Below are 17,007 nucleotides of genomic sequence, written 5' to 3' on the forward strand. Positions count from 1 at the left end.
AAAAAAAAAAAAAAAAAGTCAAACAAAGTATACTCCACCAGCGGAATCAAATTAATAAGAGCGCGGAATATATGAAGCACTCCTCCCACTGCTAGCCCTCCGTACGATGTTAATGGGGAAGGTCCACGAAAGTGGGAAAATCAGATATACGGACTTAAAAATCCCAAACGAAAGACGATCACGGAAGCGTAATCGCAGACTAAAACCTGGCGAATCATGATGATCGAGTCCCCGCAACACTACAGACCCTGACCAATCACAAGTACCAGTCAGCACCAGTCTTGGCATTGACAGCCCTGTATATCCATTACTGCGTTGGGTAATTTTTAAGATCCTCCACCTGGAATTTCGTCGGATGTCGGCCCTGGCATGACGGAAATTCCCCAATCGATCCCTAGCACAACCGATCATATTGTCTGTAATGATGATCGACCCTGTTGCATTGGATGAGATCCTTGTACTACTACTAGTAGTCCTAACCTAAGTTAACTACTAGTAGTACTGAACTCCCTCCATTGGTTTCTTCCTCCTCCTCCCCCCCCGGGTATTGATGATGTTGCCTACGTAGCGAACGACCAAGTCGAGTCCAAGTTTCACCATCTACGATATTAGGTTAGATGGGCGACTTCCGAACTAGAACCAAAGTAAAGTCTCCATGATCCATTCCCACTCTATGCCAGATTGGGAAGGTCCCTATCATTAGGTTTCTATCGAGTCTTTACCATTATTGCCTCCTCTCAGACTAGCGTTCTGACTATAATATCCTGGTGTCTCGACTCTCAACGCCTCCAGATAGACCGGCATACTATGTCGGGTAATAATCAGTCGGAAGGTTGGACAGTTAGTACTAACTCGTACCTTTCTTCCCCTTCGACTTCCGCCCTGGACGTACTCCAATTTACCTCCGCAGCACGTGGACTGTAAGGCCCCTGCAGGCATCCCTTGCTGGCTAATCTATTTCGGCAAGGATCCCACGCACTGCCTGCTCGACGGTTTCTTATTGATTGATCTTGAGCTGGTTTGTTGAATTAAGTCTACGCGGGACCGTGAGATTGGTGTTCGAGGACTCGCAAGAATTGGGGTAAGGGGGTTAATTAGATCGAATTGCAACTTTTTTTATTTTGATATTCCGAAGATCTGGAATCCCATAGCAACATGAATCCATTCGGTTTCTTTTCCTTCTCCATTGACATTGACCCCATATCATCCAGGAATGGCACCGAGTTTTCCTCCAAACAAAAACAAGTAAGCGTACAAGTACCACCCGTCACCCGGCGAATGCTGTCTAGCGACAACAACGAGCCAATATCGCAAAATTATACCAAAAAGAACTCAAGCCAATTCCCTGCGCCGATTGCTGGCCCAACACGCTAAGCAAGAAAGCAATGCAACTTCGCGAAACAAAAGCAGTAATTAAGACACGGTTGCTCAGAAGCTAAAGTCAGATGCTCGAGTCATGGGGTGGTAATACATATCGACAGAAATCCAAAGTGTACATTGCCCATATCTCTCCATCCAAAAGAGAAGTTATTCAAAACTGTACAAATGTAGAAATAGGTTAAAATAAGAGAGAAGGCAGGCAACCTCAGGCAGGCCGTGTGTGGCCTGGGGGAGGTAGTCCAGCAGCCGCCGCTCCATACGGGAAGTAAAGCTCGGGGTATGGGGTGTGATAGGGTTGGGGTGGCGGCGGCTGGAGACCGTGAGGGCCATGGGGGGCTGGAGGGAAGGGCGCTACAGCCCGGGGATCGATGGGTGCATACGGCGCCATTGAGCCCCGCGTTGGAGGCATTGGTGCCAGTTGGGGGTGTGGACCAGGAGGGCCGGGCGCCAGCGAACCCGGCCCAGGCATTGTTGGTGCTGGAGCAAGACCTGCGTCGGCTCTCGTGGGCCCCCCAAAAACTGGGCTGTCCGATTTCTTCTTTTTGCCTACGGTCTTTGGAGGCTCGGCTGCCTTTCTGGCAGCTTCGGCCGCCCGATCAGCCTCAATCTGGGCCTTGGATCGTTTCGGGTTACGGGTCCGGCCCTCCCGGTTGAACCGAGCCCAGTGGTTGAGCATGGCCTCTGTCCGCTTTGGATTCTTGGAGTTGGCGATCTTTTCGCGGCGAGCCTTCTCAGCTGGGTCAAGTAATTCATCCTGGGCAACCCCTGCCTGAGTGCTGGGGGGAGTCGCAGTTGCTGAATCTCCGCTGGGCGCCGGTTCAATTGGCGCCAACTGAGCCGTTGCAGGACGTGATTGTAACGGCCCAGCGGAAGCTGCAACCTCGCGGCCGTGACCACGGCCAACTGACCGAGCTGGCGCCACAGGCGCCACGGGCTGTGGAGCCTCAGAGCCCGCACGAGACATTCCTCGCGCAGCTCCCCGCCCGCGGCCCCGGCCCCGGCCACGAACTGAGCCTCGTGAGGGGGCCGGAGAGCCTGCGGGTTGAGTATCCAGCTCACCAGCACGACGGGTGCGAGTGCGCCGCTTGACAAATGAGTCTTCCTCCGTGGGTGCCGGTGTCCCGTTTAGTGCCTCGTCGGTCTCATTGGCTTTGTTGGCCGCTTCCAACTCTGCAGCCTTGCGCTTGCGAGTTGCCTTACCGACGAACTCCTCTCGCGGAGGGTTCTGGAATTTGGGAACATGCTCAACGCCGAATCTCATAATTGTTGGCCAGCCATCAGGGTTAGGGTTGTTCGGGCCAGCTTTGGCAGTCATCTTTCTGAATTGAGCTGGCGTAGGCTTGAATCCACCTTGAACGAAGGGGTTCTGGTTGCGAACTTTATCTTCTTTCGTTTCATGCTTGTAACCGTAGAGCATTGCCTCCTTCTTGTCCTCATAGACCTCGGGTCTATCGAGCTTCCGTGGATCGCTGGTTGGCTTTACATTTTGCCGGGTTGCATGTTTGCAGAGCTTTTCGATGGCCAAGTACTCGTCTTGCCATACCTTCAGGACACTGGCAATGTTTTCGGTTATAGCATAGAGTTCATCGCTTGAGCGTAGTTCAGGATCACGGAGTTGGACCAAGAAATCTTCCAGAGGCGAGATCTCAAGGAATTCTCCTCTAGAACTCTTTGAATTTTTGTAAGGTTCTGGGCGTACTAGCAATTCAGATGTATCACGTTTCTTGACACGTTTGGGGTCGTCGAAGACATTCATCCAGGTTCCACGGATGTTTGCCGACGTCTCGTCAAAACCTCCGGAGAATTTGCTGATTTCATGGAGGTTCCAAAGGTTATGAATACGTTTGTCTAAGGACACCGAGTCCTCTTGGCGAGAAAACTCGTGAAGTTGATTGAAAAGAGCAAGATCTGACTCGCCTTCATGACCTTCTCCGTCGCCTTCGGCTTCAGGGCCGTCAAGGTCGTTCTGGTCATTTTCGTTATCGTAACCTTCCATGGCTTCAGCACCTTCATGAACACCATCATCATCATCATCATCATCATCAGCGGCTTCCGTTAGACCATCATCTTCGGCCTCTGGGGCCTCATCTGCTTCAGACACTGGGGCTGTAGGTACAGTGCCATCCTCAGGCTGTTCATCGACGTCATATGCTTCTTCTTTCTCTTCATCGGCGACGCCATCATACAAAGAGAACTTGGCAATGTGCGGATGCATCGTAGCAATGTGTTCTTCGAGAGCCTCATTTTGAGAATACGGATCGTCATCTGAGGACTCGAAGAATTTCCCACACCATGCGCACTTAGCTCTAGGAGTGGTCATGGGTGAAGGGGATGGCGAGTGAGTAGATGTAGAATGAGCATGGAGTGGCTCGGAGAATTGTCGGCGCAGCTGCGAGTCGTGGCTGGCCATGTCCGAAGTATGGCTGTCCATGTCAATGTCGCTTTGGGCGACAGGAGCCATGGCTAAGAAAAGAAAAATGACTTGGAAACTTCGATTCCAAGTAAAATATCAAAGAAACAAGACGTAAAATCGGTATCAACGATGAGAGTTGATGTGGTTTTCACTCTTTAGGAGACCGTGTTAGTAGAACTTGGGTTGAAAAGTTCGCTTCCGGTGCCAAGACACCCGGAGTACGTGCAGCGCAATCTTAAACAACAGAGCGCAGCATGTGCAATAGTAGAAGAGGGAAAAGAACACCACGTGTGGCAGGTAAAAAACAGACAGGCCGGCCGCTAAAAGAAAAGTGGCCTATCAACAGAAGAAACCATAGTGGTAAAAACTGAACAAAGGTTTGAAGTAGGTACTTGGTAGCCAGACTAGAAGAGTAGTGCCGGCCAGATACGCGGAATGTAACATACCTTTTCGAACTGAAGAAGTAAAGAAGCCGTATGTGGAAAATATGGACAAAAAATAATAAATGGTGTTGGGATTGCGTGTGGTGTTGGATGACAAGTTGACGACGAAGAAGTTGTTTGGGTCTACAGTAGCTCGCAAGCCTGCGGGTTGGTCGCGAACGGCTGCCAGGGATAGTAGTACTAGTAAATTGAAGTCGTAGTCTTGCCTTCCTTGAAAGGGAAAAGTCGAACGCCGAGCCGGTAGGCAGAGGAGACTCGGTATAGTCCCAACCACGCTCAAGACAGAACAAGAAGGTTGCCAAAAAAAAAAAAAAAAAAAAGATAACGTGTAGAGTTGATGATGGAGGACAAATTGGCGACTTCGGAGCAGTGTAGTAAATTTAGATGTCCGCAAAGTAGAACTTTGTCGCGGTAAGGAATTCGGGCGGGTATGCAGAAAAAGAAAATGGGGGAAAAAAGACTATGCTCTGAACCACGGGCGAACCCGAAATAACCAAAGGCTCTCCAAGCGAAACAGAGCACAAGTAAACCCGTAATAGAAAGGAAAATTGGAAATCTTTAGAGAAGTCCTCTGCTGGTAACATGCAGTACGAGAATGTCGAAGTGGTAAAATCTTGAGCGAAATAAGCAGGTTTTGCTTCCAATTACGCTCGTGAAAGAGAAGAAAAGCGATGGGTACAGTAGGGGAGAAAGCGCAAAGAATTAGTGATGAAGAGATTGAAGTAATAGACAGTGGAATGAGCTGTTTGGAGTAGACGTTCCTGGGCGAAAGGACGTTGTACAGGACCAAGATGGAGTAGTTGTTGTCATGTAGTAGTAGAGGAAGTATGAACGTCTGACGAAAGGTTGGCAGACAGACAGAAGAAAAGAAGTGGGAAGAGACAAGAGAACTTGACGCGCACAGAGGGGGGGGTATCGAGAAGAAACAGAAAGGATAACAGTGGGAGAGGATATAGGATTCGAGGAGGAGAGGAAGAGATGTCGCGTTGTGTTGTAGTGAAAGATGGCAGATGAAAAAAAATGACCCTGCTAACAGCCCGACAGCAACAAACCTCTTCTCTGTATACAATAGGAGGTAAGGTAGTGAATTTACTATTGGTACCATACGGTATGAGAGGTACGCGGATTAATTACCTACCTAACCTGACCTGGTCAAAGCATCGACGGGCATGGTTAAGTCTGAAGGCCCTATTTTACTCCAGTACGGTAGTGCCATATTTCTTACCTTATTTTACCTGGCCGGGACCCACCGTGGGAAAGTCGATTATGATGGGCCTCCCGGAAAAAAATCGCCTCCGGACAGATCTTCCGCCTAGCCGCATTACATAGTACTGTTCAACCAATCCGAGCCACCGTGTAGTTTTGTTACCTGTCTGTATTCCAATGTACGGGCACAGGTCCCAATCTGGCTTTTCCTTTGAGAGTACAGTACTAACCCCGAGCACGTATGTACCTTTGGCCGTCTCTCTGACAAGAGAAAACCAACAACCGATAATCATTCTATGTATTTGTTTGGTATCTTCCAGCTGATTCTAAGGAACAGGGGTCTCACAAAGAATAAAGATAATATCATTGGAGGCTATCAATAGCTCCCTGTATCAATGAACGTTTCACAGACCCTGCCAATTATTATCTGCCCTGCAATGTTTCTCAATGGATGGCAGCAGGCTGTAATCTTATTCGGTTCTGTAATCTATGATACCGAAGCTTGACATCATATCTGCATTCGGTTACCACAACATAAGTCAGTCGGGTCCACCAACCTCTACTCCTTAACATAAGATATAGCGTACTCAACTAGATAGAAATGAAGGAATCATGCCGATTTATTGGAAGAGATGCTACGTGGTGGTTGATGTTACAAATTGCAAGTTGTATACGAAAACCAAAGACGGGCAAATAGAAATTACTCATGAGAAAATGCTGCGTATAGCTGCGTGACTGTATTTTTATATGTATCACACATTATGTCCTTTAATGGTTTTTCTCTCCAACATCCAGTGCAACCAGAAACCGACTAACACAATTGTAAGCTGCTGCAGTGGCAGTGATCTCCACAACCTCCCGATCATTGAAGAGTCTCTTCAATTCTTGAAATACTTCCTCGGGTACAGTAACAGTTTTTGTCATGGCGTCTGTATACTTCAACACCGCAGCCTCCTCGGGCCTTAGCACCTTCTCTTGCACTTTCTGGAGGATGTCAGCCTGAGCGTTGCGAACAACCTCCACCGCATCCGCACTGCATCCACCTTCCAAGAGCAAGGGCGAGTGCTGATCCCATTCGAACCAAGCTCCGTTGACCACAGCGATGCGGCAGATGATAAGTTCACGAATAGCTTGGGAGAGGCTAGTGCGGGTTCGGATAGCCCCGATGAACGAATTCCACCCATCGGCAACTGGAAATGAGTGCAGAAGGGCGAGATCGAGAGGTATTAAGCCCTTTTCACCGCGTCGAGTTTGCACCCGACTGAGGACTTCTGCCTCTTCGGGGGTGGTAGTAGGGGGTGGGTTGGGGACATATGGAATACGCATGTCGAATAGTTTCGCTTAGTAGTAGTTATTTTTCAGGCCACTAAAGGATAGTAAAGCGGATGATGATTATCTTGTTGAATTATTGAAAAGTGAGTACTGGATTAATTGATCCGGTAATCGGTAGACTAACCTTCTTTAATGAATAGAAATGCTGCCCTTAACCGAGATACTGTACAGTAATTATGTTCAGAATATATATATATATATATATATATAAAGTCATTAATTGTACCATCAGGCTAAGACAGGTGGGAAGATACCACTATTTATGCCGAGTCATTTATCATCTTGTCGTACCCCACGAGTCGCGGAAAAGTATGCGGGATCGAAGCCGAAGCCGCGGGTTGAACTATTAAGGTCTCCCCGCAGACCGTTCCTTCGGTTATCAAAAACTGTCAAATACAACTCTTTTACGTGATCCCGTCATGAATAAACTTACCTGTATCAAACTAAGCGAACAGCTTTGTAACACCTGGGGTCCGTGTATACTGAAAGAAAATCATGCTGCCACAATAATAGTTAAATATATAATGCTAGCTTCGCTTCGCTCAGCTGCGCAACCAATTCGGAACAACGTATACCTGAGATACATACAAGGTAGCTGCTATAGTTCTCATGAGCACAGTAGCAAAGTTCTCTTTAGGATCTTCTATGGTCATCGTCCGCTCATAACTGAAGATGATCCTCTAATCTAAGCAAAGCTCAAAGATATATCCACCAATATATATACTAACAAACGTCTGGACAAAGAATTATATGTTAATACTGTACAGCGAGGAATAGCCTCTACGAGTACTGTCAATAGTAATGAAAGTTTGGGGTTGATATAGAGCAATGCTAGTTTTAATGGCAGTCTGATATACTCCTTGATTATAGTTATCTTTTTTTTGTCAGTCAATTTCTAATTGCTCGAAACGAGTTTATCATTCCTATAGTAGCGTACTTACTACTAGTGAAGATCGGTGCTCTTCCCATCCGAGTCATGCAGATTCAAAATTAATGACAAAGTAATTTTGTCAGGCCCAGATAAATACGACTTCATAAATTCTTCAGTTACAGGGGAAATCGTCGAGGCAGTTATGAATGCAAGACCTAGGACATTTGCTTGTTCTTGGTTCCCCAGACTAGATCATATCAATCACTATAGCGAATACTCTAATTTTAAATGAGGTCTACTTTGATATATGTCCAAAGAATTTTTTTTTTTTTTTTTGCCGGATAAGTATGGAAGATGGAGTGTTCGAACTCGTAAGTGGTTGAGCCTACTACTAAGAGGACTATCAAGGTGTGCGATTCAGCTGTCTTGCCGGTGTGATATCAGAGTCATATGCAACTTGACTATCCTCAATATTGTACTCCAATGCAGTCAGGTCCCATATGGTCTGTAGGTCTCATCCTCATCATACTGACCACTTCAAGCGAGGTATGTACTTGGCCAGCGGCGATGCCATCATGCGGCGTAGTTACCATGATGAAACATTCTTTAAGAAACTTGGCCAGAAACAGTCACCAGCGACCAATATGAAGGCGCTATGAAGCGTAAATAAACAGAGGTAAACAATCCAGCCAGAAATCGTATGTTCTACAGGAAGCCATATTATGATATGCATTTCCTAGTATGCAACCGAGTCTACTAACTGATTTACAGTGGACGCTAACGCTTCTTGGCACAGGTCATCAGGTCTCCACCGCCCAAAACACTGAATTCCCTCAGGGAGCATAGGCTAGATAATTTAGTCCAACTCCATACCGCCTCCGCTCTCCAGTTCTCAACTGATGGTAAACACTCACTCGTGGTGAGAACGAGTACTAGCGTCACACGATGCCTCCGAAGTCCGCGAAACCAACCAGCGATGAGCTTCTCGCTCAATTTGACGACCTAGGGGTCGACTCGACCGCGGACCAGCCTACCTCCAAGCCAGCTACCACAGCTACCACAGCTACCACAGCGCAAACCGAAGACGACATCCTTGCCGAACTTGATAACCTAGCCTCCCAGCGTCCGAGCAGTGGGCCCGGTACCCCACGTCTATCAACAAATGAGCCCAGGCCGTCTGTCAAATCCCCTAAACCTGCTGCAGCTACACCCTCAACTGGACGTTCTAGTGAGGAGAAATCTGTGCCCCGTAAGTCCACGGAGAGTACCCGGGTTTCATTTGCGGTGAACAATGATCCGGATGTGCAGCCACCCAAGACCGAGAAATCAGCAGTTAAAGAGTCCGCCCCGGGCGGTGGTAGTGGTAGTGGTGGTGGATGGTGGGGAGGCCTTTTCGCAACTGCGACTGCGACCGCCAGTGCTGCAATGAAGCAGGCCGAAGCGGCTGTGAAAGAAATTCAACAGAATGAAGAAGCCCAGAAATGGGCTCAGCAGGTGAAAGGAAATGTTGGCGCACTGAAAGACTTCGGTATGTACCATCCACGTGCAGCTAGCACAATTTCTTACTAACGAATGTTGTCAAGGTGGTGAGCTTCGAAGCATGGCAATCCCTACGTTTACCAATCTTATCCACACTCTTGCACCCCCAATTTCGTCCCATGAACGCCTCCAAATCCACATCACTCACGACATCTCGGGCTACCCCGCCATTGATCCGATTGTTTACGCTGTCTTCGCTCGCGTGATGTCCCAGGTCGAAGGTGGGGACCTTCTTGTGATTCAACGTGGTCAAGAATCTGCGCCAAAGCGGGGGTTGGATATAACGGGTAGCCAGTCTACCCCTGGCTGGCGCGATGGCCCGTGGTGGCGCACAGTTATGCCTGGAACCCCTCGCAGTATCTCGGCCGTGCGTGGCTCTGTAGAGGCTAGCAAGCTCGCTCGCGCAAGCGCAGAGTCTTACGCCACGGAGTTCTTCTCTGCAAAGGGTGGAGTCGAAGAAGCTGCGAAACAAGCTAGCCAGGTTCTGAGCGAATCCAACCCTGTCCGGAGCAGCGATATCTTCCTCGCCATCCAGGCTATTAGCCAAACCTCCTCCACCGAGCAGTTCCAGGCTGGTCCAACCACTGACAAGCCGACCCCGCCGGGCGTAGTTGATGTTCCCAGCGCAACGGAAGAGGAGGTGACCTTCGCTCTCTACCTCCATGACCCCATTCACGGCATCGCCTTCCACACAATCTCCCAGGCTGTTCCACAGAAATGGATCGACTGGCTCGATGCAGCTGTCCCCGCCACCGAAGACACTGCAGCCGATGACATGTGGCACCGAGCCCCTGTTTCGGAAGACATTGCTGAGATCATCGAAAGTGGCGGCGTCGACCCTCGTGAATGGGCTGCTGAATGGATCGAAGAAGCGCTCACTTTAGCTATCGGTGTTGTGGCGCAACGCTATGTGGCCCGGAGAATGGGTGTTGGTGAGGCGGGAGTTGCAAAGGGTAAGATGCGTGCTGAGCAGGCTTCAGTCGTGGAAAGCGGTGCAGGAGAGGTGGCGCGGGCGCTCTAAGACTGTTTCGTTCCATAGCTGTCTCTTTTCAGTTGTTCTACCTGCGACTCTTATTCTTAAAGACCATGATCAGATGATACTCTAATGCCGTTTTTCTCCTTGTTCTTCTGCGTTGCTTGTCCGCGTCTCTTTAATACAGTCATGCCACCACAGAGCTATTTTGCAAATAGATTTATCGCCTCGTAAGGCGTACATAATCCTCAACCGAATTCCTTGTCCGTATTATATATATAAAAAAAAAAAAATCATCAAGCGATGCAACAAAAGCATATATGTGACAGCCGTATGTTCTCCCAATGCAATGATTGAATCCAACAGTGAAGACTCTAGCGCTATAAGCCGAAAGAGAGTCTTCGCGGGTATCTAGTTATCTCATCATCTCATTTTGTTCAATGTTTCATCTCAATCGTCAAGATTAATCGGCCCCTCCAGATCAGGGACATGCCAGAAATTGGCACGAAGAGCCGTGACGCTAAGACAAGTCAGCTCTTATCCAAAGTTCACACTCAGGGAGTTTTCACTGGCAATGTCATACCTTGTATCACCGTTCAACACCGTATGGGCATCCGTGCCCTCCCGACTCGACTGCAGGGTCTTCTTCATCTCCGATAACTCCGCAGCCCAGGTAAAATCTATCTCCTTGAGATGCGACCCGCTCGTCCCGTTGACGGCGGGCCCAGTGTGTCCATTCACCTTCTTATCCGCGGTCACTTCGCCATACATACAACCGCGCGGCCAGTAGTAGGGTAAGGCCTCCGTCCAGCGCACAGGTCTGCTCTCCACGTCCTCCCGCATCGGCACGTTTAGATTGTACAGTTCAACATCCGCATGCCAATGCTCGTACAGATAATTGACAACCTTCACGGCATGTCGCGCCGCAGCGCTGATGATGTCATCCGGCTGCGGATCTTTACTTCCGAAGGAGATAGCGATGGCGCGCTTGCTGCAGGTGGCCGCCTCGAGGGCGCCACCGACCGTTCCGGATGAGAGGTTGTACACAGTCGAGGCATTGCGACCATGGTTCGGGCCGGAGATGACTAGGTCGACGGGGGGACGATCTTGGAAGAGGTTGAACAGGCCCAATTGGACGCAGCTGGCCGGGGTGCCATTTCGGATGACCACCCATTCGGGCTGGGTCTCGGTCTCTGCGGAGTCGAAGGTCTCATCCCATGTTCCGTCGTCCCGGAAGGCAGAGGGGGGTACGTAGGTTGCCTTCAGGGAGGCTTCTATCAGGTGGGCTTTGCCGATCCAGGATCGCGAGGCGGCGGGAATGGCTACGGAGACGAGGTGGCCTGCGTCTTGGAGGGCGTTGACGAATGGGCGAATGTAAGGCGAAAGACGCTTCGAGGGCGGTCCATCATCGTTCACCACCTATTTTCTTGCAAATCCGCGGGGGTTCTGGTTAGTTCTTGTCCTATTGCTTCTCCGGTTTGGGTTGGTTGCATTGAGTTCTTTTCTTTTCTTTTCTTTTTTTTTTTTTTTTATGATTTGTTCCGTAATGGTCTTGTGACACGGGGGTTGACCATACCAAGATATGCATGTTGAAGGTAGTCCGGTCTGTCGATCTATAGGGCTTGGCGGAGGTGGGAAAATCAAGTGGTGATGAAATCGGGATTCCCGTTCGGGCTTTCTTTTTGGGAACTACAATCTTTTGAACTGCTTTGGATCTTCTTCTGGACCCGAGTTTGGAATCCGCATAGTATTTATAGGGCAGACTCTGCTGGGTAAGAATTGAGCCTGGAGTGCCATTTTTCATTACTGCATACCCCGACTACTACCGAAGACATACCGGGGAAAGTAGTCTCCAAAGTGGTCACGGTGAAGATGTTGGAGCTGCGGGGGGTCCCATATCGGAATGTGGTATTGTACATTAGTCATGACTGAGACCGTACCTCCCGTATGGAGAAGAATAACTAGACAAAGATGGAAAGATTACCGTACGTAGGGATACATAACCAGACCACGGGTATCCCAAAAAGAGGCTGCGGTGAAGAGCCATCGCACTCGTGGAGAACGACAATGTCACCGTCCGCAAATAACGGTTAGTGAGCAGCTGGGAAACTAATCAGAGCCGCGGCAATGGAAATTCTCGAATGGTCAGATGGTCTTCATCGGAAGACTCTGTCTCAGGAGAGCCCATCAGGTGACGTGAGAGAGCGCCGGGTTGGGTGATGTTTATATACTCCGGCATGTCGTCCTTTGTTTCAGAAGGGAATTGTCAAGATTGTCGACGGTATATATACGAGACACAATGCTAGACTGATATGTACTCGACCCAGAAGGGACGCACTCTTGTGTACTAACTTCTAGGGTTTGTTTGCCGAGTGTTGTGTTCTTATTGAGATCTTGTCTCACATCACTAGTCCGATCTGACTTGGTTTGAATGCAGCAATCAATGATAAGATATGATTTGTGCCAACAAGTTGAATTCCCTGTTCCCAGGACACTTATCTTTGACTGTTAAGGGGGTATATGCATGAATTCATATTGCCGCCTGTTAAGGGCTTCAGGGCGGCTCGTGCAATGCCTTCCTGGATAGGTCTAGCGCCTTGAGACCTTGGAAGCGACGTTATTTTAATATTTTCATATCCACCGAGTGAGGATCCAGGCTTCGCTTCAGGAGAAATATCGGGAGACACTGAATTCAAAGTCAGGGTTTTTCCCAGCTAGTGAATGCGTTCAATGAGCCTCCGCATAATATTCCCTCTGCGCAAAGAGAGCCGAGATAGTAAACTATATCAACTGCAGGGATACTCTTCTATATATATCTAGTACTACGTATCTCCTTGGGCGATATGGAAGGTTACCTAATATGGACCTTCCTAGTAGTTTATTACTTCTCCGCAGATGGACTTATCGCCGTGTGAACGGTATACTATATGCAATCCGTTCTTTTTTTTGTCTTTTACTTTCTTTGTTGTCGCATTGTGAGGCGACTTCGGACCCAGTGGAAAAGAGGATCATGATCACCAAAACTACTAAGTACTTAAGGTGGACCCATCCCAAGAGCAAACCAGAAAGGGTCCCCCTTCTAGAATAGTATGATCCCTGTTCATGATTGACTGATTGCAGATGAATTTTAGTGTTGTTTAAATCATGATAATCGGTTGTTGATTCTTTTTTTGTTTTTTTTTTTTTTTTATCCTTTTTGTTTGCATTTTCCATAGCGGGTCAGGGTTGGATTCGCGAGTCAGAATGGTCAACCAAGGGCACATGGGGCAATGCGCCGAACGCCCCGTTCCACCATTCCTCGTTTTCCATGAGATGATTCTGTCGCGTAATCCCAGTCTTGTCATCTCTTAAGGTCCCTAGTGGTTTCTTTGACCTCGCTATCAAATCAACCAACCAGAAATAGAATGCGGATCAGTCGGATGCAGCGGTGGTACAGAAAATTTAAAAAGAAAAAGTAAAATAAAAATAAATTAAAAAAAAAGTCCTCCGTAATGGATGGAAGTGTAGTCAACATACTGACTAGCCGGTCTGACTAGTACTGTGTAGGACGGAGTACAGGAAATCATTTCAGCATCGCTGGTCGATCACCACGCAGGAATCAATCCCACCGAGTAAGAGTGAGAACTAAGACATTTATACTTTATAAACCTTCGCAGGAAGTTACTTCAATCTGAAGTGAAAATAAAAAAGAAACCTCCTTTCTTTCCCCCCTCCTTCCCCCCCCACTGCATTCCCTGGAATCAACCACCCAAAGTGAAACGTGGTGAAAGCACACAATCAGTCTTTGGTCTGTGCGGAACCTGAACTTAACTTATCAGTTTTAGCACCGGAAGGCCGATCGCCGCAAAATCTTTGGTGGGGAACCAAGTCAGCGCATTCGAATTTCTACCTTCCATCCAAGTCACACCATCATCTTTTCATCATCTCACCTCTGTCGCCTGCTTGCCGTCCTCCGAAAGAAGTCATATTGTCCGCTATTTAAGAAATCTGCGTCGCGGTCGGTGCTCTTGGTTGTTGTGAGAGCCCTCCGTCCCTGAAACACGACGTATCCCCAACAACATACGCGCCAAGGCCTTGTCAGCTCTCTCAAGGTCAACCACATCTCTCCCTTCCCACTCCCCCCCCTCCCCCCGACTCCCATTCCCCTGTATGGACTGCGGGAGTACTGGTACGGCTGCGGGCATTGACCCCAAAATTCTGGATAATTGGCAAACCGACACTACTTTTTCGATATCACCGTGGGAACATCCACCATACGAACAACCGCTAGAGTGGGACAACAGCCAAGACTCGACCCAGGACGATGCTGATATCGTTGAGTTGAATTCCCTGCATGGGTCTCTGGCAAAAAACCATTCCAATGCCGCCTATTTAGATCAATCCTGTGGTTTCCACAGTGGTGAGAGCAGGTGCGGCTCCCTCTGACTTTTTCACCCCGTGCATCAAGCTGATGGGGTTTGCCCCGATAGCAAGACTACCTCACCGGAGAAATTTGGTATCCACGATGGACCGATCGAGGGTACCGTCAGCGGCACCGTCAGTCCGAGAACCTTGCCATCCTCGGCCGACGATAACTTCCAGCTGGATGAGTCATGGCCCCATTATCAACTGTTCAACGCCATGACGACCGGAATCCCCATGGAAGCACCGCCGCTCCTCTATCCCTACAGCAAAGAACCTGCCACCTCGACGAACACCGTCATTGTCGATGATGTTGGGGAGCTCCCGCAGGGGCATGGGCTGTCCGACATCTCATCTGAGCACTTTTTGGCGTTTCAGAGCATGCCCCAGCCCTTCACCTTCAATGCTCCGGACGTTTGGACGGAGCCTTCTACTAACCCTTCCCCCGAGAGCATGACGAATCAAACAACCCCAGCTTCGATTCCGCTAGGATCGGAACTGCCAAACAAGGAAATGAACGCGGTCCGCGATTTTCAGACCCCTTTGAGGTCCCTCGAATCGCGCTGGCTCGACAGCCTGGAGTCTCAACTTCCATCGAACATGACTTCGCCTGCCTCACTGTCAACTATTCCGCAGGGCCCAGGATTTTTCAAAGAAGAAAACCCGGGACAGGATGGGTTTCAGTACAAATCGGAGAGCTCGTCGGTGTCCGGCGACTTTTCTGCTGGTGTATACGAATGCTCCTACTCTGCGACGAGCGATGATGCCCCGGCATTTGCCGAGCAACAGCTGGACGAAGAAGGCCCTTGGAAGGGCACTCAGAAGGATGAGCCTGGGATAGCGCAGCCCGTCCAGAGCGCGACGGCTTTCATGGTGAGCGAGACGCCATCCGAGTCATTCTTTGTTTCGGTCCCGTCACGATCTCGGGCATCGTCGTCGGCAGCACCGCGGTCGACTGCTCGGCCACAGGCGCTCGCACTGCAGTCTGTTGCGACTGTTCGGAAACGTAAACAGCGCAGCTCGAACCATTCTTTGGACCTTGGTCAGCCCAAGCCCCTGCAGATTGTACAAGAGGATGGCCAGGGCGGATCCATCGCTTCAGCAGACTTCGTATCCCCGCCACGTGGGGCGCGTCGTAAAGGACCTCTGACCATGGTCGGTCGGGCAAATGCTGGATTGCGAAGGAAGAACAAGGACACCTGCGTGCAGTGTCGTCTAAACAAGCGAAAGGTATGCTTTCCGGCGATCACTCTCTCCATCCATAATGGGTACTGATGAAATGGGAAAAGTGTGACGGAAACGCTCCATGCGATGCTTGTCGTCCTACGCTCCACGAGCAACCATGCGCTCGGGCTTGCTTTGCAAACATCGTGGAGTATGGAACATGCAACTATGTCTGTATGTAAACACTCTATTCGTCCTCAATCCGGTCATATGCTAATTTACCTAGCTCAACGAGCCGTCAACCATCCTACATTGGATAGGACAGGTCGTGTTCGGATGGATATTCCGGTAGAGTTCGACTTGAACGATCTCATATCTTTCCTCGGTGAACGGCAAGGCCGATTCAACATCCGCGCCAGCCAAGCCTGGGGTTCTCTATATGTTCTTGACCTGGGAGAAACTTACAAATTTTTGAGGAGCTTGAGCGATTACAATGGCAACTCTCGGTCGAACTTCCTCGAGTTTATTGACCGACGGATAGTCGAGTCGAAAGATAAGTCGAAGAACTGGCTGACCTGTGTCAAAGACTGTGACCCAATGAACAATTTCTATGTGAGTGCCACAACCACCTTATCAGGTGAATAAGACCACTGACGCTCTTAAACTTCAGACCTTACTCTCACGTTGGAACAACATGCCCAGTCGTGCGAGCTATAGTTTTGTTCCTCTCCACCAAGGAGCCCAGGAAAGGCCAATGGATATCCATAATGCGGACGACCGACGTGAGATTCTCCTAGCGGCGCAGCTTTCCCGCATTGTGTGCCGGATGCTGGAGGTTGAAGGATTCCGAAAGTTGGAACGAGACTTCTACAACATCAAATGGAAGCAGATTTCTCAGGAGACGCATTTGCGTTTCTTGAACGAGCTAGGAAATATTCTCCTCACACTCCGCTGGCGAGTTTCCTGGTGGAAGCGCCTTGGAGACGGTGGTCAAGATCCCGACCCAAGCAAGCAGCACTATGTGGATCGGGTCGACCTGCTCTGTAGGATTCTTTATGTTTATTACACCTGTGTGTTGGCTAAGCTTCCTTCCTGGTGCGCTGCCGATGTTCCCAAGGGGGTGTGGTCTACGTACGCCGATACGGAGAATGCGGTCTGGGATGACTTCCCAGTAGACCCTACCGATGAAGGATTCCAGAACTGGATCGACAGGGGCAAGGAGCTGGTCGAACAGGCCGGTGCCCCGAATGGTACCTCCAAGATTGCACATTAGAAGGTACGATTA

At 49.3% G+C, this 17,007-nt stretch overlaps 6 protein-coding genes across 6 annotated transcripts; 3 read left to right on the top strand and 3 right to left on the bottom strand.

Moving 5' to 3' along the window:
• Positions 1-1,585: 1,585 nt before the first annotated feature.
• On the bottom strand, positions 1,586-3,841 carry BDV27DRAFT_164431 (uncharacterized protein; the record flags this gene model as incomplete). Its single annotated transcript, XM_032073688.1, has 1 exon — positions 1,586-3,841. The coding sequence occupies one exon, from the start codon at positions 3,839-3,841 to the stop codon at positions 1,586-1,588; it is 2,256 nt and encodes a 751-aa protein (XP_031920607.1).
• A 1,415-nt stretch (positions 3,842-5,256) lies between these two features.
• On the top strand, positions 5,257-5,706 carry BDV27DRAFT_170453 (uncharacterized protein; the record flags this gene model as incomplete). Its single annotated transcript, XM_032075304.1, has 3 exons — positions 5,257-5,311; positions 5,395-5,495; positions 5,540-5,706. The coding sequence occupies 3 exons, from the start codon at positions 5,257-5,259 to the stop codon at positions 5,594-5,596; spliced, it is 213 nt and encodes a 70-aa protein (XP_031920608.1). The 3' UTR covers positions 5,597-5,706.
• Positions 5,707-6,158: 452 nt separating this feature from the next.
• Positions 6,159-6,966, bottom strand: BDV27DRAFT_139193 (carboxymuconolactone decarboxylase family protein). Its single transcript, XM_032069397.1, has 2 exons — positions 6,899-6,966; positions 6,159-6,838 (listed from the first exon to the last, which is right to left on the bottom strand). Exon 2 carries the CDS (start codon positions 6,766-6,768, stop codon positions 6,211-6,213), a length of 558 nt encoding a protein of 185 aa, XP_031920609.1. The 5' UTR covers positions 6,769-6,838; positions 6,899-6,966; the 3' UTR covers positions 6,159-6,210.
• Positions 6,967-8,361: 1,395 nt separating this feature from the next.
• Positions 8,362-10,426, top strand: BDV27DRAFT_84828 (DUF5427 domain-containing protein MTC1). The gene is made up of 2 exons (XM_032077767.1): positions 8,362-9,173; positions 9,229-10,426. Exons 1-2 carry the CDS (start codon positions 8,591-8,593, stop codon positions 10,203-10,205), a joined length of 1,560 nt encoding a protein of 519 aa, XP_031920610.1. The 5' UTR covers positions 8,362-8,590; the 3' UTR covers positions 10,206-10,426.
• A 230-nt stretch (positions 10,427-10,656) lies between these two features.
• On the bottom strand, positions 10,657-12,432 carry BDV27DRAFT_139198 (5'/3'-nucleotidase SurE). The gene is made up of 2 exons (XM_032069398.1): positions 11,734-12,432; positions 10,657-11,576 (listed from the first exon to the last, which is right to left on the bottom strand). Exons 1-2 carry the CDS (start codon positions 11,959-11,961, stop codon positions 10,695-10,697), a joined length of 1,110 nt encoding a protein of 369 aa, XP_031920611.1. The 5' UTR covers positions 11,962-12,432; the 3' UTR covers positions 10,657-10,694.
• A 1,230-nt stretch (positions 12,433-13,662) lies between these two features.
• On the top strand, positions 13,663-17,007 carry BDV27DRAFT_139199 (uncharacterized protein). The gene is made up of 5 exons (XM_032069399.1): positions 13,663-14,566; positions 14,627-15,788; positions 15,848-15,956; positions 16,009-16,334; positions 16,393-17,007. Exons 1-5 carry the CDS (start codon positions 14,307-14,309, stop codon positions 16,993-16,995), a joined length of 2,460 nt encoding a protein of 819 aa, XP_031920612.1. The 5' UTR covers positions 13,663-14,306; the 3' UTR covers positions 16,996-17,007.

This window comes from Aspergillus caelatus (assembly GCF_009193585.1).
Source record: "Aspergillus caelatus strain CBS 763.97 unplaced genomic scaffold BDV27scaffold_441, whole genome shotgun sequence".
Classification (NCBI taxonomy): domain Eukaryota; kingdom Fungi; phylum Ascomycota; class Eurotiomycetes; order Eurotiales; family Aspergillaceae; genus Aspergillus; species Aspergillus caelatus.

What these genes read in the sequence shown, in the direction of transcription:
- BDV27DRAFT_84828 (XM_032077767.1), top strand. Translation starts at nt 8,591, where the DNA reads ATGCCTCCGAAGTCCGCGAAACCAACCAGCGATGAGCTTCTCGCTCAA. An exon ending in TGGCGCACTGAAAGACTTCG is followed by an intron (nt 9,174 to 9,228) that starts GTATGTACCATC and finishes AATGTTGTCAAG; the next exon opens with GTGGTGAGCTTCGAAGCATG.
- BDV27DRAFT_139198 (XM_032069398.1), bottom strand. Translation starts at nt 11,961, where the DNA reads ATGAAAAATGGCACTCCAGGCTCAATTCTTACCCAGCAGAGTCTGCCC. An exon ending in CCTTCAACATGCATATCTTG is followed by an intron (nt 11,577 to 11,733) that starts GTATGGTCAACC and finishes GCAAGAAAATAG; the next exon opens with GTGGTGAACGATGATGGACC.
- BDV27DRAFT_139199 (XM_032069399.1), top strand. Translation starts at nt 14,307, where the DNA reads ATGGACTGCGGGAGTACTGGTACGGCTGCGGGCATTGACCCCAAAATT. An exon ending in GTCGTCTAAACAAGCGAAAG is followed by an intron (nt 15,789 to 15,847) that starts GTATGCTTTCCG and finishes AAATGGGAAAAG; the next exon opens with TGTGACGGAAACGCTCCATG. An exon ending in TGGAACATGCAACTATGTCT is followed by an intron (nt 15,957 to 16,008) that starts GTATGTAAACAC and finishes TAATTTACCTAG; the next exon opens with CTCAACGAGCCGTCAACCAT.
- BDV27DRAFT_139193 (XM_032069397.1), bottom strand. Translation starts at nt 6,768, where the DNA reads ATGCGTATTCCATATGTCCCCAACCCACCCCCTACTACCACCCCCGAA.